Source organism: Micropterus salmoides, unplaced genomic scaffold (assembly GCF_014851395.1).
Source record: "Micropterus salmoides isolate LMB-PRFRI ecotype aquatic unplaced genomic scaffold, ASM1485139v1 Ms_hic_scaffold_20, whole genome shotgun sequence".
Classification (NCBI taxonomy): Eukaryota; Metazoa; Chordata; class Actinopteri; order Centrarchiformes; family Centrarchidae; genus Micropterus; species Micropterus salmoides.
The window spans coordinates 25,800,496-25,826,178 of record NW_024041151.1 but is presented as its reverse complement, the minus strand read 5'-3'; the positions used below and the strand labels follow the sequence as shown (position 1 = coordinate 25,826,178).

Below are 25,683 nucleotides of genomic sequence, written 5' to 3'. Positions count from 1 at the left end.
CTGAATACTTTCCGTACCCACTGTATAGATCAACTAGGTAGGAAAAGTGCAGTTTGAGATGGAGATGGTGTATCAGCTTCATTCAGCACAGATAATGGTCTCGACACACCTCAGAATGTTGACCTTGAAGTTAAAGCTACAATAATAAGTTAAGGCTCATTATAGGAAACAGGTACGGTCCAAGGTGGTGTTTAGTATGGACATCATTATACTCTTTCTGCTGCCGCCTCCAGGCCCAGCCCTTTAATAGAATGTGAAATTGCATATGGCCTTTTCAATTACATATTAAACAGTTCTGGTCTTGAACCTGCCAGTGAGCAGAGAATACTTTAATCTTTGTGTAATTATATCTTTTCGCTGCCCAACCTGAGAAAGTCACAACTTTTAACAAGAAACCTACATGCTAATTATCTTGCTGATCCATTAAAGATTTTATACACCTCCACCACCTCCACCTGTTACATTACCTCTCTCTGACCTTTGACCTATGAACCTGTGCATGTGACAGTGTCTGCCTGGTCCATCCTCACCGCCTTGCTCAGTCCCCCCCGCCACGCCTCTGTGTTCCCTCCCCTCCCCGCAGGTTGGTGACCAGATCTTGGAGGTGAATGGGCGCAGCTTTCTGAGCATCCCGCACGACGAAGCCGTCAGGGTCTTGAAGTCGTCACGACACCTGATGATGACGGTGAAAGACGTGGGCCGCCTGCCGCACGCCAGGACAGTGGTGGGTGAGACCAAGTGGATCGCCAGCTCACAGATCGCAGAGAGCTCCGCCAACAGCAGCATGGCAGGGTGAGTTTTGATTGGGCCCAAAAAATCTGAGCCAGTAACACTTATTAATACCCAAACCAAGTGCTGTAATTACATTTTGAGAAATGAAACATCAAGGGAAAAATTCTGCTTAATTTAAATTACCTTTCTTTTAGTTATTAATCTTTATCCATTGTTATTAACAAGTAAATAGCCTTTTAAACTCTACTAGCCACAGAAAAAAACACAGAGCAGTTACACACGCAGCGCATAAAAGCACATGCAACAAAATGAACAAAAAAAAGCAGGGGAAAACAGCTAGCCTAGCTCTGTCTAGCGGTAACAAATTCTGTCTACCAACACCTCTTAAGCTCACTGCTAAACACGTTATTACAAACTTGTTTGTTTGATACATACAAAAACCTAAAGTTACTGTATATGCTGGACTATTTCTTCTAACTTCCTGCAATCCCACAGTTTTCAGTCTTTGTAATAAGCTTAGCTAACTGTCTCATGTCTGTAGCGTGAGCTATTTCTTTAAGTGGGATCTAGTTGGACACAGTTCAGTTTGGGTTTAGAATTAGAGCTAAAGAAGAGAAGTGAAGAGAAGCAGAGTGATACCTTTGACAGGTATTTAACCTGTAAATGTAAATATATTATCTTATTTTTTGTGAAAACTGTTGGGCTTTATAGTGCGATTTTCAACACTGATCATTTTCATTAGATCAGTTAGTCAGATAACTTACTCAGCCTGACTTGTTGCAGGTAACAAAGAGGTGTTTAAATTTTATGGGAGTTACCAACAAGTAAAGAACTATCATTAGTCGCCTGATTAACACAATAATGAGTGTGACATTTTATTTACAGTGTCTTGGGGCAACAGTGATCTAATTTGACTTGTTTAACTACCAAAATCACTGAACACTTTAATGAAATCACAGATTTTAGCTTTTACTCTTTTTGTTTAACCAATTAAACAAAATTGAAACTACGCTAGTTTTAATGATGAAAACTGGTACGAGAGAAGCTTGGGACTTGAGCGCAGTGCAGCAGAAAAAAGACTTCACAGAGATAATGAAGAGAACACCAAGAAAAGACATCCTCTCCTCCCTAGACTAAAGTAGATGCCACAGTCTTTAACCGCCTAATGTGATCAGATGCCTGTCTCTCGGATGGCAGAAGTTTCATTTGCTCCTTTTCACAGGATAAATAAAAATGCACCTGACCCAACAACCAAATCAGAGGCTGATGTAAATTCCAGACTAATTTTCTCATTAACTTACACACAACCCATGAGCCCGACAACTCTTTGATTCCCCAAAACAAATGAGGCTATAAAGGGTATTTAACTTTTACGTCGACAATGAATTTCAAATTCTGTCATGGTTATTATAGTATTTCTTCCAGAGGCAACACAGCTTTAACAGTAGAGACAGATGGTTGTTCTCAGTATGAATTCATTTATTTCACTCTGGTATCTCTCTGCAAGAACATGAAGACATAGTCGAAACAACAGCACTATTTTTTTTCTTTCATTTGGGACTTAAAAAATTCCCTTATTTCACTGCATTTACATAAATGTAACATATAAATGTACATACTTTCCGCAGATTTTTAGTCATATAAAAAGGAAAATTTGTAATAAGTAGAGTTGAAATGTTGGCTGCTGTGCTGCCTTAAAATATTTTTTTTACTAACCAAGTTGTCTCTTTCTCATGGAGCATACATGAATATATAATACTATGGATTTAGCCTAAAATACTGTTTTACAAGTGACTTTGCTTTCTTCTGCTTGTGTCATTTCCATGTTGCATATTTTAAATCAGTGAGATTATAGTGCTGCACACAGTGTCTCACTTGGTTTCTTTTCCTTACTGCCAATTATCTGGCAGTACAAAGAGAGCAGCCAGGGAGGAGGCATTTGAAAAATCAGTATAAAGAGAGAATAAGAGGCTGAGTTGATCTCAAAAGTCAACAGGGCTAATTGAATTTGAATCCCAAAACAGGTGTCCACGCTGAGCTTAAAGTGGTATTGCAGGTGGGACTGCAGTATTTTTCAGACTCAGTTTAACTAGCTATTATTTTTTTGTTATTTGCCCCTTTCAGCGCTTTCAGTTTTCACGTTTACTCATAGATTTAAAGTCTATGACTTTGTGGGCACTTGGGGATGTAAGGACATGTAATCGAGTCATTTCACTTGGGCAGGAGTATGGGGGCTCAAAAAATGAAACACTTGCTTTTATGTTTGCAGAGAGAGTGGGTGTGTGTGTGTCTGTGACGTGCATTTTGATGTCTGCGCCTTTAAATATATTGAAAAGCATGACTGATGCACGCTTCACGTTTTCTGTAAAAATGTGCCAACCTGCCACATCTCTAAAGAACATGAAAGCCATGACTGAGATTTAAAAATCAGTGGTACTGAGCATTTATCAGCCTGTGATAAATGAGAAATATGTTCAAAAAGATGACAAGCTGTCAGTCAAGATTTTAAATCCTCTTTACCATTCCTATCTCCAAAATGTGCGTGTGTGTGTTTGAGAGAGAGAATATTTTAGTGACACAATTGGTGAAATAAGCTGTTTACTTTTAACTGATGAATTACTCTTGAAGTGTCCCCCAGTGATTCATGTGTCCTTTTCATCTGTTTCTCTGCAGCTTCTCGGTGGACAAAGGAGCCTCTGCAGCAGGAAAGGTGAGATTCAAAAGAAGGTTACTTCTTCGTTGTGTGTGTATGTGTGCACATGAAAACAGGACCATATGTATGTGTGTTGTGTGTTTCTCTTGGGACATGATTGTCAGTGTGTCGGGCCCTGTGTTAACTGTACTACTGTCGATGGGTCAGTGGTGTCGCCGAGCGCTCTGTCAGTCCTGTGTCATCGGATAGGGAACAACTGTGCCTGTAAAGTCTCACCTTTTACCTGTCAAACCCACATTTTAATGTCTTGGCTAAAAAAAGTTATGGATTAAAAAATAGCTTTTTTTCCTTTCTTTTATTTATGTGTAATCCTAAACTCCAATCAATCAATCAAAAATCTGAAAAAATAATAACAATAACAACAAAGTGAACTTAAGTAACCACTGATTGATTGATTGATGATATGTTATTTACACACGTTTATATTCAAACAGAAAACGCAGGGCACAATTGATTAATCGCATATTGGATAGACTCAGAAAATTGACATGCTGGTTCCTGTTTTTTGAATGTCAGGACAAGTGGCTTTTCTCTGTTTCCGAATTTTGGGTTCTGAGATCCCATGATGGGCAATTTACACAGTTTAAAATATTTTACTTAACGATTAATCCAAAAATAATTGAAAAATGAATTAATAATGATCAGCATTGTAATCCTACTGCAGATGTAAATGTGCTGCAATGCTGGAGCACATGCTGGTGCTCCATGAATGTCAACTTTCAGACATGGGTGATTGCTCTGACCAGCAGGGAGTGCTACTGCATTATTTGAATTTCGTTAGTTTTGCACTATTGCAGGCTGTCAGCACTGGGGCTGAGAGCAGCGCTTAATGTGTGGTAACAGACCACATGGGGCTATAGATTGTATCTAGGGCTGGACACGTTAACGCGATAATAACACGTTAACCTGTTACAATCTATAGCCCCATGTGGTCTGTTATAGCCCCATGTGGTCTGTTACCACAATCTAATTAATTAACGGTGACAATTATTTTATCGCATGTTAACACAGTTTTTTGTTATTATTATCATTATTATTTTGAAAGTCCGTTTCTCACTGGCTCTGAATACACATCCAGTCAAACCGAGGGGTGGGAGTTGATCAACCTGCAAATCACCCACCCAAACAAGCAGTGGAAGGAGGCTTCGGCAGACTACGCTGGATGCAGCTGGATGCATTCTTAAAATTTCAATGTAGTTGCTTGGCCCCGCGGGGTTGCACTGCACTTCTCAGGTGAACAACAGGGAGACAAGCGTTCTATGGATACTAACTATGGCAACAGCGTCTGTGCACTACACAGCTCTAGCCTATTTAACTTAAGTTAAAATTATAAGCCTCTTAACTTTACCTGATAGGCATACATCTAGTTTTGCGGGGATGCTCTGCCAGGCGAATTACCCTCCTGTTGATGTCCTGATAACTATTTAGTAAACAGTAATAGATTCTGAAAACTCACAAACAGCGAGGATCAGTCTCTCTTTCAATGATTTGCGTACAAATAGTTCAGGACAAGTCAACTTCGGCGCAACACTTTCACGGGAATGCGCCTGCGTGTCGCTACAGCCTTGTGCCCGACCACTTCACCTCACTGTAACAGGGACACTTGCTACAGAACATAAACTGTTTATGCTGCTCCCTGATGAAAGAAAAATGTTTCTGCTGATACCTGTTCAGAAACAAGAAAACAAGAAAACAATTTATAGGTTAACCTGTTGCTCAGAAGGTGCCTGTTATGATGTTATGATTGTGGTTGTGGACTCTGATGGTAACTTGTAAAAAGTTAGTTGTTTATGGTGAGATTTATAAGAAATATTTTATTGTTACTGTGTAAAGGGAATACTGCTGGTAAAAAGCACCTTATTTGTTTAAAGTGTTTGCAAACTACATGTTACTGTTACTATATAGCAGTGCATTTAAATTAAAAGTGCGCAATACTCTACTTTAGAATTCATTATTCAATTGCAGAGGTGAGGACTCCAGTCACATGGCTTAGACTCGAGTCAGCCTCTAGTCACAAAAATGATGACAATGATTTGACAAAATCAAAGAAGACTTGCGACTCGACTTTGACTTGAACAGCAATGACTCCTGACTTCACTTGGACTTGAGCCTTTTGACTCGAGCTGACTTGACACTCCCCATGCCCGAATATAAATTATGATATTAAAAAAATTGCGCATCAACATAGCGCTGTGCTCAATTAGACTGGAGCGTGTGGCTTCCTCCAGCAAGAGGGACAATCACCGACCGTCCGAAGAGCACCCGGCCGTTCCGCGATGTCCTGTTCCTGCCCTGTACGCCCCAGCGACCCACTCCCTCTCCGGTACCTATGGGTTGTGTAGTAGGCCTACTACCGGCGGGCCGTGAACCGTTCGTGATCGTTCCCTCTGGCTGGAGGAATTTTACGCATAATTCATGCACAACAGCTGGGTGCCTGACGCAGCACCACGCAACTTTCTAAATTCCTCCACCTCACGGAGAAAAAGAAAAGTCAGGTCGAAACAGTGTAGAGAGACTGCTGCAGCATGAAGCTGCTTCCACCAATTATAAAACCAAGTTAATTAACACAAAACGATAATAGCGCCGGGTGCTGTTTCAAAACGACACTCGTTTTGTTTTATAAATCCAGCAAACCCCTTTCCTTCAAAGCTGAGGCTCTCGTCCCTCCGTAAGAGGTGTGTTCAGTGTTGCTTTACCTGATCGGTTCTTGTAAAATATCCACGGTGTCTGCGTCTTCTAACGTCATAGCGATTTATAGTTTTCTCACTGCTGGTTTCTGTCACTGCATCTCGCGACAAAACAACACGGTTTTATTTCAGCGTTCTGTAACGTAACTTCGTCAACTCGAATAGTTCACCTGTCACCTGCTCTGCTCCCCTCCGTGTACACACACACACACACACACACACACACACACACACACACACAGCCCCCTCAGTGACCCATCCGTCACCCAAAGCTGTCAATTTGGGGGAAACTATGCTGCTGTCGTCCTCTTGCGCACTAGATGCTGCTTAAAGTTAATAATGTTGGATTATTGTTTCTTATTTCATGGGCTATTTGGGATTTTTGAGTAATGCATATATAGTAGCCTAGTTTTTAAAAAGAAAGTATTACATTTCAATAGTTAATGTTTCCTAAGTCAATGAGTAATCCTGTTAAATAACTGTTAACTCAGTATTGACCAAAATAATTAGCAGCCCTACATGAACAATTATTTAATTCATGAAATTTGTTGTGTGAAACTATGCCTCTGCCTTCTTTGTGTACAGGCTAATGCTTCATTCAATACATTGTTTTATTTTTAACTTTTGAAATGGTTTTTAAATTTGGTGAGTTTTTAAATTTGGTGAGGAATGCATTATCTTTAGGACTCGAAACTCAAAGTTTAAGACTTGGACTTGACTTGGACTTGTTGGTCCTTGACTTGAGACGTGACTCGGACTTGCCACTCATGATCGGTCTGGACTTGGGACTCGACTTGGGACTTGAGTGCTAAGACTTGAGACTTGACTCGGAGTTGTAAATCGATGACTTGGTCCCACCTCTGGCTAATTGTATCCATAAAATCGTGTGTTTTAGTCTTTAGTGGTCAAACCTCAAGCGTTACAACTGATAATCTAAACCAGATACTTTAAGGCTTCCCAAAATCTCATTGCCCCAAAGGCTATCCGAAACACCCCATCAGCAAAAACAGACCTTGTGTAACAATACCATGAATCTGTCCTCACTCACTCCCCATAAACTGTACTTCTAGTGTCTTTCATTTTGACTTTGACTGTGACTTTGCAAATGTAGAGAGGGTGTGTTGGAATGGAGAAATAAGAGGAGGAACGTTGGAAGAGACAGCAGCTGACAGCAGAGAAAGAAAGGGGGGGAGAGAGAGGGGAGGGGGGGGGGGTAGAAGGTAAGAGGGAGAGCTCACTTTCCATTACGGAAGCTGGATGGACGGATGGTCTTCTCCTGACAGTGGGGGGAGGCGATATACTGTAGCAACACTGTAAGAGAGAACAGAGAGATGGATGTGGGAGGTATTTTGGGAGTAAGAGGAACAATTTCCTCCAGAGTTAGGTCCAAAGAGGGTTTAAAAATAATTGATAGCCTTTGTTTTGACCTGTTGCCTTACAACACACCAGCAGTGGCTGTGATTACCTGCCCTTTTTGTCCATGGTGCCCTTTTCAGACAGAAAAACTAAGATGGATTGTATAAGGGGCGCTATTTAACTGATCTCTGAGATAAAAGTGTCTAAACAATCTGCAGGGCTTTTTATAGATGTTGCAGTATTTCCAGTATATGCAGGGTGCCATATCTACTCACCAAACCAACAAATCTTCCTACCTAAAAGACAAAATAGGTTTTACCTCCCAACTCAACTAAGTGTTGGTTAAGTTTAGGCAACTAGAGCTTCTTAGTCAAGGGTTGGAAAAATACCATCTTGGTGGATAGATTGATGGTCAGGAGACACAAACTGCAGTTTTCCTTCAGTTTCCCTCCTTTTCCTCTTGTCTCTGTAGAAAGTACAGCTTCGGGATAAGCAAGAATGTTTTGCTCCTGTTAGCGGAGCATTTTCGAATTGTGCTGACACATCTTCAGTCCAACTCATTCCACATCAATTCACATCCACTTGTGTCTTTGCATATTACCATGCCACAAAATTTTGTGGCAGCATAAAAACATCGTGCTTCTTCCAACTTTGTGAATGAGATAGGACAGTCATTATTTGCTCAAGGAAATATAAGTATAGGTCATTTAAAAGCATTTGAAACAATAACCAATGCTTTTATTTTTTCGGTGAGGACTGTCACCACCGGTCTCTCGATTAACATTTAAATTACACTAACACTATGACACTACATTATTGTCATTCAAAGCATTGCAACTACAACATGTGAATAATCTGATCTGTGGATGTCATGCCTAATGCAGCAGCATCACAGACTGTGTGTGGTGGTCGTGATTGAAAAAGCATTTTCACTAGTCAGCCTGGGAAATTTTATGACCACTTGGTTGCTTTCATCCTCTGCAAGAATTTACAGGACACTCGCCTTCCTATCCAGTTTCTTTTCCAGTGTGTGCAGTAGAACTAATCCTTCTGATGAAGAACTGCCAGAACTGTGAGACATGCCGCACTGCAACTGTTGAGGTGGGACTGTGACACTGTTAAAAATGCAAAATACACTAAAGACTGTATTTAAAAGAGGGGTTTATTGTATTTTCTCCCTTGAAAAGTTGTCCTTGTACAAAACTCAGCAATGTTTTTAACATGTCCCTTTTGGAGAGCATCAGGTGTGGGACCTGCACCATTTTTAAGGAAATGCTTTTTAGATTCTTTGTTTGGCATTTCTCTTTATTCCACAGTTCACTGTGAAAGCAAGGTGACGTGACAAAGGTCCCAAGTTCAATATGAGCCTTTGATGTTGCAGTTATATGAATGGATGAATCAGAGGCATGGCAGGCAGATTATGAAAACTCGGAGAGGGAGAGGGTCAGTGAGAGGGAGTATAATATAACTAGAACAAAAGTGACTACATACCATGAAAACCATGGAACAGCTGCTAGTTAATGTAGCTAGCCAAAGTATAAATGTATTTAGTTATCCTAATGTTACACTTGATGTAAGCTGTCTATGATATTTCTTGTGTCTCACTTGGCCCTGACTCTCCCTGAAACAAATGTTTGTGAACATTTTCTACTCCTGCTCCTGTGACCTCTGTGCTCTTCCTCTTAAAATACTGCAGGATGCTCATCTCTGTGTGAACATTTTGACTACTTTTCAATTGTTTATGGACAAGTAACAGTGACACATACACACCTCTGGACGCAAGTTTTTAAGGTCAAGGATGGTCACCGACAGGGGCAAAAAAGTGACCCAGGAGTTTGTCCCTGGTCAGCCCACTCTCCAGACATAGTATTTGTCGGGCCCTCTGTGTCTTTAGAGACCTTTATCCCTGCATTCTTGAGAATTTTATGCAAGTAGAGAACATAACTAAATGAGCCTTTAAAATACATTTTCAAAACTAGAAACACCTCTTTAACTCTCCTAATGTAAAGTAATCACTTCAGCTGAGCCCTTGAGTAGATAATTAAATAAGCCATATCATCATCAGTCTTACCATAAACTGGTGCTTTGGACTGTGCTGGCTCTGCTATTGACCTCATCTCAGCTTCACCATGTCAGAGCTGCTGGTGCCGCTGGCGAGTGGCGGGTAGAGTACTCAAAATCTTTACTCAAGAAAAAGTACAACTACTCTTAAAAGTTTTTAAAAAATGACAAACCTACTCAAGTAAAAGTATATTTAATAATATACAGTGGATACGGAAAGTATTCAGACCCCTTTAAATTTTTCACTCTTTGTTTCATTGCAGCCATTTTCCAAAAATCAAAAAAGTTTATTTTATTTCTCAGTAATGTACACTCAGCACCCCATCTTGACAGAAAAAAACAGAAATGTAGAAATTTTTGCAAATTTATTAAAAAAGAAAAACTGAAATATCACATGGTCATAAGTATTCAGACCCTTTGCTCAGTATTTAGTAGAAGCACCCTTTTGATCTAATACAGCCATGAGTCGTTTTGGGAAAGATGCAACAAGTTTTTCACATCTGGATTTGGGTATCCTCTGCCATTCCTCCTTGCAGATCCTCTGCAGTTCTGTCAGGTTGGATGGTAAACGTTGGTGGACAGCCATTTTCAGGTCTCTCCAGAGATGCTCAATTGGGTTTAAGTCAGGGCTCTGGCTGGGCCATTCAAGAACAACCACGGAGTTGTTGTGAAGCCACTCCTTCGTTATTTTAGCGGTGTGCTTAGGGTCATTGTCTTGTTGGAAGGTAAACCTTCGGCCCAGTCTGAGGTCCAGAGCACTCTGGAAAAGGTTTTCGTCCAGGATATCCCTGTACTTGGCCGCATTCATCTTTCCCTCGATTGCAACCAGTCGTCCTGTCCCTGCAGCTGAAAAACACCCCCACAGCATGATGCTGCCACCACCATGCTTCACTGTTGAGACTGTATTGGACAGGTGATGAGCAGTGCCTGGTTTTCTCCACACATACCGCTTAGAATTAAGGCCAAAAAGTTCTATCTTGGTCTCATCAGACCAGAGGATCTTATTTTTCACCATCTTGGAGTCCTTCAGGTGTTTTTTAGCAAACTCCATGCGGGCTTTCATGTGTCTTGCACTGAGGAGAGGCTTCCGTCGGGCCACTCTGCCATAAAGCCCCGACTGGTGGATTGCTGCAGTGATGGTTGACTTACTACAACTTTCTCCCATCTCCCAACTGCATCTCTGGAGCTCAGCCACAGTGACCTTTGGGTTCTTCTTTACCTCTCTCACCAAGGCTCTTCTCCCCCGATAGCTCAGTTTGGCCGGACGGCCAGCTCTAGGAAGGGTTCTGGTCGTCCCAAACGTCTTCCATTTGAGGATTATGGAGGCCACTGTGCTCTTAGGAACCTTAAGTGCAGCAGAAATTTTTTTGTAACCTTGGCCAGATCTGTGCCTTGCCACAATTCTGTCTCTGAGCTCTTCAGGCAGTTCCTTTGACCTCATGATTCTCATTTGCTCTGACATGCACTGTGAGCTGTAAGGTCTTATATAGACAGGTGTGTGGCTTTCCTAATCAAGTCCAATCAGTATAATCAAACACAGCTGGACTCAAATGAAGGTGTAGAACCATCTCAAGGATGATCAGAAGAAATAGACAGCACCTGAGTTAAATATGAGTGTCACGGCAAAGGGTCTGAATACTTATGACCATGTGATATTTCAGTTTTTCTTTTTTAATACATTTGCAAAAATTTCTACATTTCTGTTTTTTTCTGTCAAGATGGGGTGCTGAGTGTACATTACTGAGAAATAAAATGAACTTTTTTGATTTTTGGAAAATGGCTGCAATGAAACAAAGAGTGAAAAATTTAAAGGGGTCTGAATACTTTCCGTACCCACTGTATTTCATCTGTTGTGCATCAGATTATTTCTATGGAAAGCAATTAGCTTGTTGATTATCTGTCATTTATATTGCTATTTCTGTTTAATAATTATTTTCCTTTTTAAATCTCTATGAATGTGTTGATAAGATCACTTTAAAATATCACGCTTGCTGCCCAGCCAGCTATTGTTGCCTGTCTCTTTTATTATTGACATGTAGCCAATCAAACCACTTGCTTTGCAGTTGCACAGGCAGCCAAAACAATTTGATTATTCCTTAAAGCATCTAAATAATCTTTACAACGCGAATAATTATTGTGGCAGTAACATGGGAGCAGTTCGTTGTTGAAGCAGGTAAACCTACATACAGAAGAAGCTGTGCGTCATGCGTAAAACCCAACAAGACTGTTTGATCCACCCAAATGTTATATCTCTCTCTGTGCATCTCAAAAATGATTGTTTCCTGAATAAATAACAGCTGGTAGCGGCTGAGTGAAAGCCAAGGTTAGTTTCACCGGCGACATTCTGTTTATGGACTCATCGTCGGACATCGCTGTAAAACAAATAGTAACCGATGTAAAAAAAAAACAAACAAAAAAAATATCCATTAAAAGAAAGCGATGCTCTTTAACAGGATACTGTTAATATATCAGAATCAATTTAGTGATCATCTAACTTAGATGTTACAGTGTGAAGTTTACGTTTTCTCTGCAGAGACTAAATACGCTTTGAATGCGTTAATGGAAAGTGGAAGTATTTCACTTGTTAAAGAGCGATGCAGGCTGCTTTGCAGCAGGCCACCAGTGCCATGGTGTGCGCTCACTGGATTTCAGTTGTATCAGTAGAACAATAAAGCCTCATACTAAAAAGATATTTTCAAAATGTTTGCATCTGCCCAGCTCATTCATATCTGTGATAAGCGCCCGTCTCTGTATACCACAAAGAAGACCTGGCGTTCTTCTGTGTAACTGCGCGCACACAAGCAAAAAGCAGATTACAGACTGGTGAAGTTATGAAGGTATGAATGGAAAATGTAACGAAATTAAAAGTAGATTACTGGCCCACAGAAAATACTGGAGTAAAGAGTAAAAGTACAGTTTTAAAAAAGGAACGTGAAAAGGTGCCAATTACTTATTTTATTTATTTATGTTGCAAATTTGCATTACTTGTAACAAGTTTCTGCCCACCCTCCTAACTACTGTCTTCAGTTAGGCTGTAAGTAACACCAGCACGAAAGAAACGTAGTATTGAGGCTGCGCTTTGCTGTAGCTGCCTCCAGCGAACTCTTTTTTTTTTTTGTCCCTTAACTTTTCAGCACCACCATTGCCTTCTGTCGCATGTTTTTATAGGCCCACGTGATTTTTGTCCGCATTTCAACAGTTTAATCATGTATGATGCTGAGTGTGTGATTGATTGATAAACTAGTCACTCAAACCGCCTGGCTATGAGCCAGCTCCGAAATCTGCGGAAAAAAAGTGACATGTCTCCCTCATGTATAATGGCTCCTACGCATATGGGATGAATGAATGGAGTCTTAGCAAAATGAACCTTACAGAACACAGCAAGACTGTGTTTTTCACATCTGCCCTCTCAGAGGCTGTCACTCCCAAACACAAATACAGTGAGAAATAGGAATGTGATACAAAAATCTGTTTTAAGATTGTCCTCAACATTCCTATAGTTGCAGACATACCCTGACATTTCTGATTTGTGATAATACAAAACAACCTCATCTGTCTTTCCATTAGTCTGACAAAAAGCAAACATATGCATGCTGATGCAGTTTGAGCTCGTCCTGATTTCCCAGCTGAAGTGTTGTAGGGGATCAATAGCTTTTTATAATGCACTGTGCAATCCACTCAGGTTTAATAGCAAACCCTCAAAGAAGTCTCATCAGGTGTGAAACATTACATCGACAGTTCATTAAGACATCACTGAATGAGGGGAGAGCAGAGAACAAGCTAATTCTGACATTCAAAGTAAATCATTGATCATCTTCAAGCTATATATTTGATAGATTTTCTCCTCTTTACCGTTGTAGTTGTCAAAGAAACATGACAATACAAGTGGTTACCTAATCTAGCCCTTATTTTTCTTATTTACACCAGAGCAGCAGGTACCAATAATAAAACATAGTTGTTCAGCCCTTATTGACAAGGCAATTCATGTGAACGATACATGCTGTGCCCCTGGACACAAATAGCAGCAATCCAGCATTCTCCCTTTTGGGGACGCTGTGAGAAAGAACCAAAACAGTAAAGTTGTGGGCCGGGCAGCTAAAAAATGGTGATGATTCTCTCTGGGTTCATACAAGCGACCCCTCTCACACTGTCACTTTGCTTGTACATGTCATTAGTACATCGTTATTGTAGAAATATCTGTTTTAGCTGCTTAAGCTTTAGGCTTCATGAACCGCTAGGGACCACGATGGAAATAAGCCCTGGACTTTTCATGTTATCCCTGTCAATTGTCTTACACACTGGGATTTCCATTTTTACTTTTGCGTTTGTACATGTGTCAAATAAACTAAACTAAAGGCAGCTTTAAGACGACTATGAGAAATATTTTTATATTGAAGGTGGATCAAATGAGTGTTATGTGAAATAGGTCGTTTGTGTTTTGGTTTTCTGGACTGCATCTTTACTGTTTGGTTCTCTCTCGTAGCTCTCATCAGTGTTGTTTCTGGGTGCAGTAGGATGTTGTATTCAGAGAAAAGCACCAAAAATCTAAGAAAGCATTTATCAGCTCAGGAGTTGGTGGAGACTAAGAACAGAGCTAAAATGAGAGTCAATATTGGACTCTTAGAAACTCAACTCCAAATGAATGATAATGTTGCTTAGTATCTGCTCAGTAGCTCTGATCAGTTATAGTTAAATACTGGAAGTGCCAATAGTGACTGCTAAAGTAGTGTGAGACAAGACAAAAGCCCAGGCCATACATGTTTGATGCAAAAGCTTAAAGCCTCTGTGTGTAGGATTTGAAAATTGAAACAGTTGTAGGCAGCAATGCATGCCAAACATTGTCATTTTTTTCACACTGTACTTCCTGCCGAGGTAAATCATGCAGAGTTGTTGTCAACATGAATCATAGGAGATGTACTTCATTTTTTCTGATTTTCTTTGCCAGGATTGGTTCAAAAATGATTGTCATCATTCGTCATTAGTTAATCAATATAGTCATTAAATTAAGTAAGTAAGAAAGTTATGTATTTAGTAAATAATTAAATTAAAGGCTGTGTTTGTTCAGACATGAAAAACATCAACAACATACTGTAACTTCAAAAGACATGAAGGCCATTATAAAAACAGTACATTATTAATATATCCAAATCTGTGGACTTAATACCACATAACAGGAAATCAGGTTACAGACACCGGGGCAGAAGAAGCTGATTTGTACAGTAACTGTCAACATGGCACATATTGTCTGGTCCTCCTCTCTGTGTAGCAGTGTCAATATCTTTAAACCAGCAGTTTTTACCTGCTCCACTGCCCTCTACAACATCTCTACAGTACATGATTTTGATACTGACTGTAATTATAAGGTGTTGACACTGACATTGTTGGTCTTGTATCATGCTGTTTGAACCATGCTGTGTATCCATTTGATATGCCCACGTCCTATAGCCTGACCTTGATCAAATACATGTTGTTTGATGGAGTCTTTTGATCTCCCAGATGAAAAAAAAAAGTGATAGGGATCATTATTTCACAAGAGATTTATTATTTTATGCTTGCCTGTATCTTAGACTGTTGGAAAATATATTTTTCAAATTGAACTCAACAAGAATCAGAAGCTGATTTCAGTTGTTGGGTTGTTGCTTTTGTTGCTTATGTTGGCAGTAAGACAATACTTTCAATAAAATCTGATCAAACCACAACCACACAGTCCTGACAAAGCAGTTTAAAGCCCTGGATATACTTAAGCAAAAGCTCACGACAGGCTGTGATATGATATCACAGTTAAGGGTCACTGTTCGGCCCGACGCGATGGCTTCCATGCATATCCTGCGTTCCATTGGAGCATAGGTTGGGCCCGTCACCAGGAATTAACGCTACATGTCCATGAGATGCAATTCAGCACATGAACGTGGGGGCAATAGGCAATCTGACCGGCAGGTCAGTAGCAATCTACTGTTCAACACACCAGCCTAGGTGGTGGTATGCAGTTGGTTTGCCAGCCGCCATTAAACGCAAAAGAAGAAAAAGGTCAGCTACAGACTTAAAAAACGAGATTTATGGTGGGATGTTTACAATAACTCCTGGAGCTATTACCAAGATCGTTATGATGTCTGTTGAAATCACAACCAGCTCGAGTGTCGCTATTTGGTTGGTTTACGATGTGCAAATTTGGAGGTTGTCAAGGAAGTTAGAGATGACAGCGGCTGACTTTCACCGACTTGATAGTCGTGAGCTGCAGGTGACTGCAGGGGTGGGTATAAAAATGGCGCCGTCAAGTCAGACACATTCTACCTGCATCAGCTTACTGTGAGCTGACATCAATGAGTGATCTCGCGGCATTTGCAAAGAAAAGTCCTGCGAGACCAAGCAATAGTGTGGTTCCAACTTTGTGCAGCCGGAGAAAACCAACTGCAGCCACCGGACTCGGCGCCTGCAGCGGCCTTGCTCATGCGAGACTCCTGACCTTAAACCCATCCAACACCTTTGAGATGAACTGAAACACCAATGCCGCCGACTGCAAACAGTGTCCATGTTTATGGAACAAGATGCTCAGCAATCATCTATGGGTGTAATGTTTGGGTGTCCACATCTTTGTTTGGGTACTGACCTATTTTTGGCCATGTCATCTTTAGGTGCTTTACAGTTTTTTTCTGTCGCTATGGTACAATCCACACAACTATGTGATAATATTTCCCCACTCTTAATACAAAAAACTCAACAGATCATCAAAAAGGAACTTTTTCACAACTCTAAGTACATGTGACATTGACTCGGTACAACAAAAACATGTAAAAAGACATGTTTCACATATGAAATACATTATGTTCATACAATGTACATGCAGAATGTTTGAGATTTTCTTCTCTATTGTTAAAATACCTTTTACTATCAGTATGTTCATTGTTCCTAATTGATCATTGCTGAAACATTTGCCTAATATACATGTATGTATAGTTGTTTCATTTGCCTCAAATATTCAGATTCAAAACTTCAGAATCACCACCCTAAGGCGTGAGATTTTCACTGTATGTGACCTCAGTAGGATTCAAACCTACAAGCTTAGTGCAAGTAGCTTAGTGCTCTACATAACAAACAAAGCCACAAAGGACTACTGCAATGATTACAGTATGTACAACACAATACTGTAAAATACACTACATGACTACCCTCCATAATTACATTGCAAATGCATTGTTGCAGTGTTTGGATTCACTGATAGTTAGAACGAACTGAAAAGATATAATTATGTTGTGTTTTGATGATTAAACCATATGTTTTCATGACATTTCACGACTTGTGAAACTAGTACCAAAGCGAATAAAACAAAAACTGTAATATGAAAACACAAATCCCTGTCGTAATCAGTCTATGCTACAGCAGCTGTAGAAATCCCTAAGAAGCCTGTAAGAACACTAAGTGCTATTTGAAGGCATAAAGGTGCAGGAAATAAGAAATGTTGAAAGTAAAACCACAGGTTTTATTATGAGTATCAAAGTGTACTAGCTCAGAATAAGCTCAGACAACTGAAGTGCATGGCTGCTCATCTGTACTGTTCGAATGTGTATGTCTGATTGTGTGTGTATGTGTGTGTGCGTGAGGGAGAGAGAGATACACACACACACAGAAACAGAGTGAGATAGAGGGCATTAAGAGGAAAAGATATGTAGCAGTAGGGCTTTAGTGCTAGGCAGAGCAGAGCAGGCAGAGGTGATAATTCACAGCCCTGCTACTCCTTCATGTGAGCCCGACAGCTTCCCTTGGAGTCTGTCCCCAAAGCTAAGCTCACACTGTATCAATATGTCCTCAGCATAAAGATTAATATCTCATTCAATGATCTGCCGGTGATTGTGCTGCTTTAACAAGCTAAGAGATTTTGGTCATCTCATAATTTCCTGCATCCTCTTGTCATCTTTGTCTCAGCTGGTGCCTGTAGATTCACGCATCCCAGCGGTCACATTTCCTCCACATCTCCTGTCCTTCCAAACACCCCGCCCTCCTCTCTACCTCCATGTTGTTATTGCAGCCCAAAGGCCAAGCTGGACCGATAAGCTAATTAATTAAGGATAGGTCACAAAGCAATTCTCGATCATTAATTCTGCACTGACCCCATTTGGGCCCTAAACTAGAGCAAATGAATGTTGTTTGAGAGACAACAAAATGTATTACAGCAAATAACAAGGGTAAATATTGCTTTTGTCAGTCAAACCTAATTTGCTTGTTGGAGTCTGACCTCTTAAATGTAAAGGTACACCAGGATTTTAGCGGATTAAGATGCCCAACGGTCAACTGAAAACAAAAGAAGAGAAATAACAACATACATCTTAGCAGGAATGTGCATACAGTAGTCATACCGTACTGAAGAGCTTGAACAGGTCTTGTTGAATTTAAAAATAAACTTCTGAAATTCAATAACAGCTGATACTCAAAAGCAAACTGAACTAGATGTTCTGCTTTCATCATCAAGACACATCCCCAAAGCTTCTGTCAAATTAAATCCACCTGCTAGCATACATAATAATTTTTTCTTTTGTTAGCTATCCATACAATTAAAAAAGCTCCCTGTGAAGTGTGTAAGTCGTGTGTTCTCTTTAAACAAGAAAGAAACGGTTCACTTGTCTGTTTCACTCAAAGCAGCTTCTAGGAGAGTTTGTCCATCTAACGAGGCAGCGTTCTTGCTGTGGATGACATCCTGTCACTCCACTCTCTTTTTCTTATTCATCACATTCCAAATTAAGCTCAAACCAGACAGGGAAGCCCATCTGGGATCAACCTCCTCCATAACCACCTGCTCTATGCCACACTAAGTTTCTCTTAACTGTGTGTGTCTGTGTCTTAATTTTAGTTCTGGTTTTCCATTTTATCTTACAAAAAAATTAATGACAAGCTGACCTATGAGAATATCAGCATTTACAATTAATTTATAATTTACCATTGATGGGTTACTATGGTCAGAAAACAGGGTCTTGTTCACTGACTGAATATTTTAGTTTTTGAGGTTTATAAAGCTTAGACCAGTTGACAGTTTTATAAATACAAACAGTAGTATACTACATAGCACGGGTGTATTCAGGGATTGATTTGTGTAGATCCTCCACATTGTACAGACATGGTGGAACTACCCAAAATCAGCTGATGGCAGTTCTCTTTTATTTGCATTAACTTTGTAAAGAGACAAGGCTGCTCATTTCTGTATGAAACAGGGTTTGCATAGAGGCAGGATATGTGACAGCAAGTTTATACGTTGAGATTTTTAATTGGCAGGATTGTAACCAGGTATACTGTATGCCTCACTCTCTTAAACTGGAAAAACAAACCTGCGACATCCCGAATGTTTGGGCAGCTGATAACGCAAGTTATCTGGCAGTCTGCTTGATGAATTTCTTCATAAATACATAATATCAAGATTAAAGATTTCCAGGTTTTAACTCTGCCAGCCTGAAGTTGGTACTGTAGCAGTGATGCTTGTAAGAGTGTGATTTCAAAACCAACAGATCCTGCCTGTCAACCAGTTGCCCTTCTTCTTCACTGATACACACACATTGAGACATCAGAGACATACAGCTAAAATCTAAAGCCTGCAGCTGAAAAAACAAAGAGCAGAAAGAACACCAACTGCTGGCGAGCGCTCAGGAGCAAAATACTTTGACAAAGAGTCTGATGTGGATTTTTATATTGCCTGTAAAAGTAAAGTCTCTCTTATGAGATGTTGGTTCACTCGAGCGCCATCTCCTTTAAGTAGCAGGTTTGTGACTATAACAAGACAGGCTTCCTGTATTTCTCAGAGGGGGTTGTCTCAATCTGTAGTTGTGATGTAGCATTTGATTTTGTATTTTGGAAAACTGGTGGATTGTTTCAACATGAGTAGATTGTTTCACTAAAAGCACTACTTCTATATGTGCTGTACCGCCTCAGTGAGATTACATTCATTACAACCTTACAGCAATCCCGTGTATGTTCTTAACATTGTTATCAAGTGGACATGCAGTCCAGTTTTTAGCCATGCTAGGCTAACAGTGTACCTCTATGGAGGTTGGTCTGTATGTCGGAATACTGGGTGTATTGCATTGAAATGTTGTACAGACGTTAATGTTCTACGGAAACATCCGGTCTAGGGCTACAGTGCAGACTACTTTCTTAATGAATTAGCAGCAGAGATGCATTGTGGTTCGACATACTGTCCATGTAAGTCATCAGTGATGTAAGAGCATCAGGTAATTGCCTGAAACGTTCAATTCTGATCCCGTCACAGGTTATTGATTATGTTGCTGCTAATGTTTTCTGATGCATGAAAGAATTTAGCAGATGTGACAGCTCTCTGAGCAAAATAACATACAGACATTTAAAGCACAGGGGGCTGAGAGAAACCGTGATAAGCGGCTTCCCCTTGATGACGTTGATTATCAATCTTAAATTGCGATAAGAACAGGGTCAACTTCACTTCATGGGAGCCTCGAGCAGAGGACAAGATCTGACTCTGTGGCTTGAACACCAATCTTTTATGGTTACTATTATCAACGATGGACTCTTGTTGCTCCATCTGATGGAGGAACATTATGGCTTGTAATGTGATTAAATCAGAACACCGTCGCCCCAGGGAATATAGGTATCTGTCAGCTTTACTGTGAAGAGTGCCAGTGATGTAGTAAATATATTGTCATAACTTCCTGGGTTTGCAGACTCATAAAGTTTACATTTTGACCTTAAAGTTCTGTCTGCTGGGAATCGCTGATGGAAATGAGAAGCTAATTTATTGGGTGTTTCAAAGAATATAATATTACAACATGTCAGAGGTACACTGGTTCTCTCTGTAGGACTCAGGTTTTAATACCCAGATCTGCCCTGCGAGGTCAGACACAATCTGTGCCACCATCATGTGCAATCGATTTTTATAACGTTGGCATGGCAATCTCTTCCTCTTCTTTCTTTTGCAGTGATTTTTCTCATCCTGTTTTTATTTTCAGAGAAAAGTGCTTAAACTCCCTGTGAGAGAAATAATGCCCTAATTGTTTTTTACAAACACAGAAAGAGTGCAGGGATGTGAGAAATCAAGGCAATCTTTACGTTAGCAAGAATCAAATTTTATTGACTGTGACTAATTTCTTGTAACGTCTCATGATTGAGGTTTGAACTCAAGACTGGGTTTAAGAACAAATTCGTCCGGATGGCTTTTTGGTAAATCTAATTATATTTGACCAAATAACTATTTTTTTTTCAACAAAATAATCTAAACACAAGGTTCACTTACTGGCTTACCTGAGTTTTCAAACACATCGCATGGACTTGGAGATGGCTCAGTTGTCATCACGTGACCTGATTTGTAACTTTGGTCACATGATAACGGGTGGTTGTATCTGAGGGAAGAAAGAGATCTATGATCAAAGATGGTTTTCCTGAGCTTCCTTTTTTTGATAAAAGACTGATTCCACACAGGACCAGCCATTGTCATCATGATCTTTTGTAATTTTCTTCCTTTTTCCCCGCCATGCACTGACTGGACACTGAGCCATCTCCATGACAACTAAACAAACTCCAGATGCTGATTAAGTCCATGAGATGTGGAGAAAAGCAACTAAGTGAACCTTGAGTTAAGTTTTAGAACCACTATTTCAAAGGTCAAGAATGAACTCAACAGATTTATAGATCACAGACACAGTCCAAGTTATAGTTGTAGTTTACTAAGCAAAAAAATCTGATATCATGGCCACTTGCCTTGAAAATGCCATAAGTAACTAAGAAATCTAATTTAACAATCCATTCATTTACACATACAACTTATTTTGATCTCCTCTTTCTGTTTTAAACCTAACCTTTTTTTTTTGTACTTTAGGTTCGGCTGGTCTCCTTGTGTAATAATACTTGTATAACCTCAATCCTTTAATGCACAATCAAGTTATATACATTTTCTCCCAGTTCAACCTAATCAGAATGTGTATTCTGCAGAATGTATAAATATAATAATATTATGATCATAAAGACAAAATAAAATCTAAACGGACAATGAATCTCACAGATTGATCTATTCATGAATGTAAATAAAGTAAGTGTAAATTTTTAATATAGCACTTTTCACAGAGAAAGTCACAAGGTGCTTTACAATGATACGTCGTATATAATAATATGTCACGGTAAGTCATGTGAGGAGCAGGTGAACCGGGGATAGGACCCAGATGCAGTCTCAGTTTAATGTTTTTAGTAGTCAAACAAAAGGTGTACAGGATCACGGTAAGATGACACAGGCAAGGGTCAAAAACAGGCAAGCAGTCCAATACCAAAGCAAACTCATCCAGATAGGAGCAGGCAAATAATCCAGTCCTTAGAAGTCCAAAGAGCTGGCAAAAGGTATATCTATCTAGCTATCGAATTATTTATGTAATGTAATATAATGTCTAACTATATATCTCTCTTGTCTCTGTGGGCTGTCCAAAGCAAATTTGGTATTTACTTAACGTGCCATGACATTTGCATTTTAGGTCAGTGCTGCCGTATCATATTGCATACATCATCGTCTACCAGACCTCATGATTAATATAATTCCTGGGCACCAGTTCTGTTTGTGTTGCTAGGTAACATCTATCTGAACAGGAAGAGGTTCACAAGGGAGTGGGCTTGTAGTTTGAATCTCAAGAATAGCACTGCATTCTGCTAAACATTATTGATCCTGGCTTTTCAGCAGAGATAACGTAGCGCTCTCTCTAACATACACAAGCTCTCTCCCCCTTCCTACTGTACGACACTGACGTTGGTGAAAAGGGAGAGACTGTCTCTCTGTCCCTCTCTCTCTCTTACCTGTGACGTCTGCATCTCTTTATTTTCTGTGCAGTTTTGGTCATATGACCTCTCCAGTCCTCCTTAAGCCTTTCTGCTTTATCATGTGTTAACGTTGAAAAGCCCTCTTTCCATCACACGTATAACGCCTGCTCTCAAGAACAAAAGGATGCTGATGTGTCTCCGCTATGTTGTCAGTGTAGTTTAGAGACAAGCAATTGCATTCACTGCTTCTGGTCATGTGTGAAGCTACAAAGCTGTTGATCTGGGATTGTGGATGAGCTGTGTGTTACTGATCTTATGTGCTTCTTGGTCTTCCAGATATTAATATAATAAATATAAAGTTTATCAATCTGTTGGTTTTTTTTTGCTAAGATGAATAGAATGCTAGGATGCTGCTACAACAAAAAAGTCATGGCACAATCTTATAATGGAGTGTATTCCCAATGAACAAGTTCCATGAATGCTTCACTTGGGTAGATTTTACAGTCACTCACCCATGTGCTTCTCTGAATAGCTACAGACCTTTTTTTTTTAAACCACAGAGCAGATCTTTTTAACCCAGCAGAGTCACTCTTCCGTTTCATTTATGGAAATTTAGAAACCTCCTTGAATCCAGCAGGGTTAGTCATCCCAATTGTTTTGGGGTTGTCTGTATAAAGAGGATTTGATGACCCTCTGGGCCTCTTTAACCCTGCAGCTCAGCCAGCCATTTGCTTGTTGTTTTTTAGAAAGATTTGCATAAATGTCATTAGATTAGATATTCTTAGCTATGTTTACAGATATGAAAAGTGCAATGGAAGAGCAGTCAGCTGTACAGTCTGACCTGACGGCAGCAGATTGCAGGGAAAGTTAATAATGAAATAAAGTTATTAATAAGACTAATGAAGGGGTGATTCAACAAAAGAAATAGGGGAATAATGTTTGTGTTTTTGTGCTTTATCTCAGCTTTTTTCTACTCTTTGTATTGTTAAACGGAGTGTAGCTATCGCAGAGGTAAGGCCTGTGACATTTCCAGGTTGTGACTCGCCCAGTTTTTGATCGGGCTTCATCTGATTTATTGATTGGGTGTCGACAGTGGTCGTTGTCGTTGTTGGTCACTGCGATAAAAGAGCCAATAAGCTTATCTGGCATTTAACAAACCTCAGAGAATGACCTCAGCGATGGCCCGGGTCCAACAAACCTACCAGCGTTGCCGGATGTCCAATAACTGTAAAATTGTGCTCTTACAGTAAAAGTGCCCTCTCTCCGTCCCCATGCGTCACCTTCTTGAGCAGACCTCATTAGCGGGAGACTGCAGGTGTTCCACTCCAGTTGAGTGACGACCGATTTCATTTGCTCCCTCAAGTGCCAATCTGCCCTCTAATACGACTGCCAGAAACAGACTAACTGCTCACATGTGGTCCCATTGGTTCCCTCCACACCGCCCTTGAGTTAAGCAACCAGGACACGGATGCTTTAGAGAATTTTTTGTGGTAAGCATTCAGGGGATTAAAATTCAGGCAGGGTAGCGACAGAGTTCACCTTGGGCATTTAACAGTTTTTGGCTCTGCTCAGACCGGGACACTGGGACACCTACTGCTGATGATAGTGAGTGCGGGAAAGAGTTGAGGATGATGGGAAGGCAGAGGAGGGGAAGTCGCCGGGCCTGTTTCTTCCTCCTGTTTCCATCTCGTAGCCTACAAACGCAGGCAGACACTGACCCTGAAGCTGTGACTTTGAAGTGTTGCCTTTAATTAAGGAGTTAATTAAAGAGAAGCTGCATGCTAGTGAGCAGATAACTATGAAAAGAAAAGGAACAGGCAGAGAGAAAAGAAAGGAGCAGATATGGAGTGGAGACGTGATATTGGCAGCTCATCAGTTTCTGAAGTGCCAGAGTGTCTTCCTCCTGATTGGCAGACAAGCCAGCTGGCTCACCGGAGACAGATATGAAAGCTGTAAAAGAGAAAAACAAGAACCTGCCACCCACATGTGTGAATGGCACAGTTTCTGCCCTGCTGCAAGCTGTGGTGTTAGTGCCACGAAGCATTAACGATAATTGATGATGGTAGGACAGTAGGAAGAAGAAGATGATCATTTTATACATTTGGGATGAAAAGACTAATGGTTTCTTCAGTGTGTGTGGGTGTAATTTATGTTCTTGTTCTTTTTCTGTCTGCCGTGATCTGTTTCCTGCCTTTGTCTCCTCTGTTACCCTTCTCCTGCTCCTCTGTCACCTCTGGGTCTCCCTCAGTCTCCCCTCTTTCTTCCCTATCCATCACTTCTTCCCTTTTCTCTTCCTGTGTTCTCCTACTTTATCAACCGCCATCGTCCTGACAGTTTTCACCTCCAGTCATGCTAAACATTTGCCTGTCCTCTTCCTTCACAACTTCTTCTCTCCATCTACGCTATTTTCCAACCCCCTCATTTTTGCTTCCCTGCCGATCCCAGAGAAAATGAAAAGTAAAATAAATTATTATAATAAATAAGTTTAAAAAAAGATACATTTAAAACTATGAAAAAAGTAAAAATGTCATCTCCTTCTCTTGTCTTTTTCTTCTCCTTTCTTTCATTTACATTAGCCTGGATTTTATAAAGGCGTGGCAGGCTCCCAGGTGACCCTGTCCAGCCTGGTGAACCAATCGCGGGCAATGCTGGAGGAGCAGGCCCGCCACTTGCTGACAGAGGCGGAGCGGCAGACCATGAGCTACTACGTGGAGGAGTACCGGGACGGACACATCGGTGTGGAGCAGCTGGTCGTGGCGCTGTTCGAGCTACTCAACACGCATGCAAAGGTGAAGGCTGATGAGGCTTGTTGGAGAAAGGAAAGAAAAAGATCAAAAGAGAATCAATTTCCCTTTATGCAGGACTCTGCACTCAAGTACAGTCTGAGAGTGTGTGTGTGTGTGTGTGTGTGATTGCTGCGAGATTTGAATTGACGCATTCTAAGCCTTTTTGAGATTAATGCCCAAGCTTTTTGCTTTTTCTGTTTTGTTTTTTCCTTCCCCTCTGGCTATTAAAAGTCTCCTGATTTTCTCACAGTCTACAGTAGTTCACCTTATTAAAAAAACACAATAAATCAAAGGCATTTCATTTCCAGTTTCTCAAGTACGCTGTTATATCATACACCCACAGAAAGCTTTTCCATCTGCCTTGTGCTGTATTTACAGATACTGGATAACTTCCTTGTTTTGGGGTTAGTATTTTTGAATTGTACAACAGTACAATCTAAAATAGGAGCAGGGTTTGATACATTTTGTTGGAAATTTGAACTTCAATCTTCCCAGAATTGCACATGAATGAGTATAACTCAGTTTAATGATGATGAATGATGGTGAATTAGTACAGTTTAGGCCAGAATAAATGACAAAGTCCTATAAATAGGACCAT

The 25,683-nt window shown here is 40.3% G+C and overlaps 1 protein-coding gene across 2 annotated transcripts in view; it reads left to right on the top strand.

Annotated features, from left to right (window-relative positions):
• whrna (whirlin a) overlaps positions 1-25,683 on the top strand; it is a 161,887-nt gene that overhangs the window by 111,684 nt on the left and 24,520 nt on the right. For both annotated transcript variants that reach the window (XM_038734254.1, XM_038734252.1), the window contains 3 exons: positions 584-792; positions 3,406-3,442; positions 24,876-25,088. In XM_038734254.1, the coding sequence (XP_038590182.1) occupies positions 584-792; positions 3,406-3,442; positions 24,876-25,088 (459 nt within the window). The remainder of the gene's footprint in view (positions 1-583; positions 793-3,405; positions 3,443-24,875; positions 25,089-25,683) is intronic.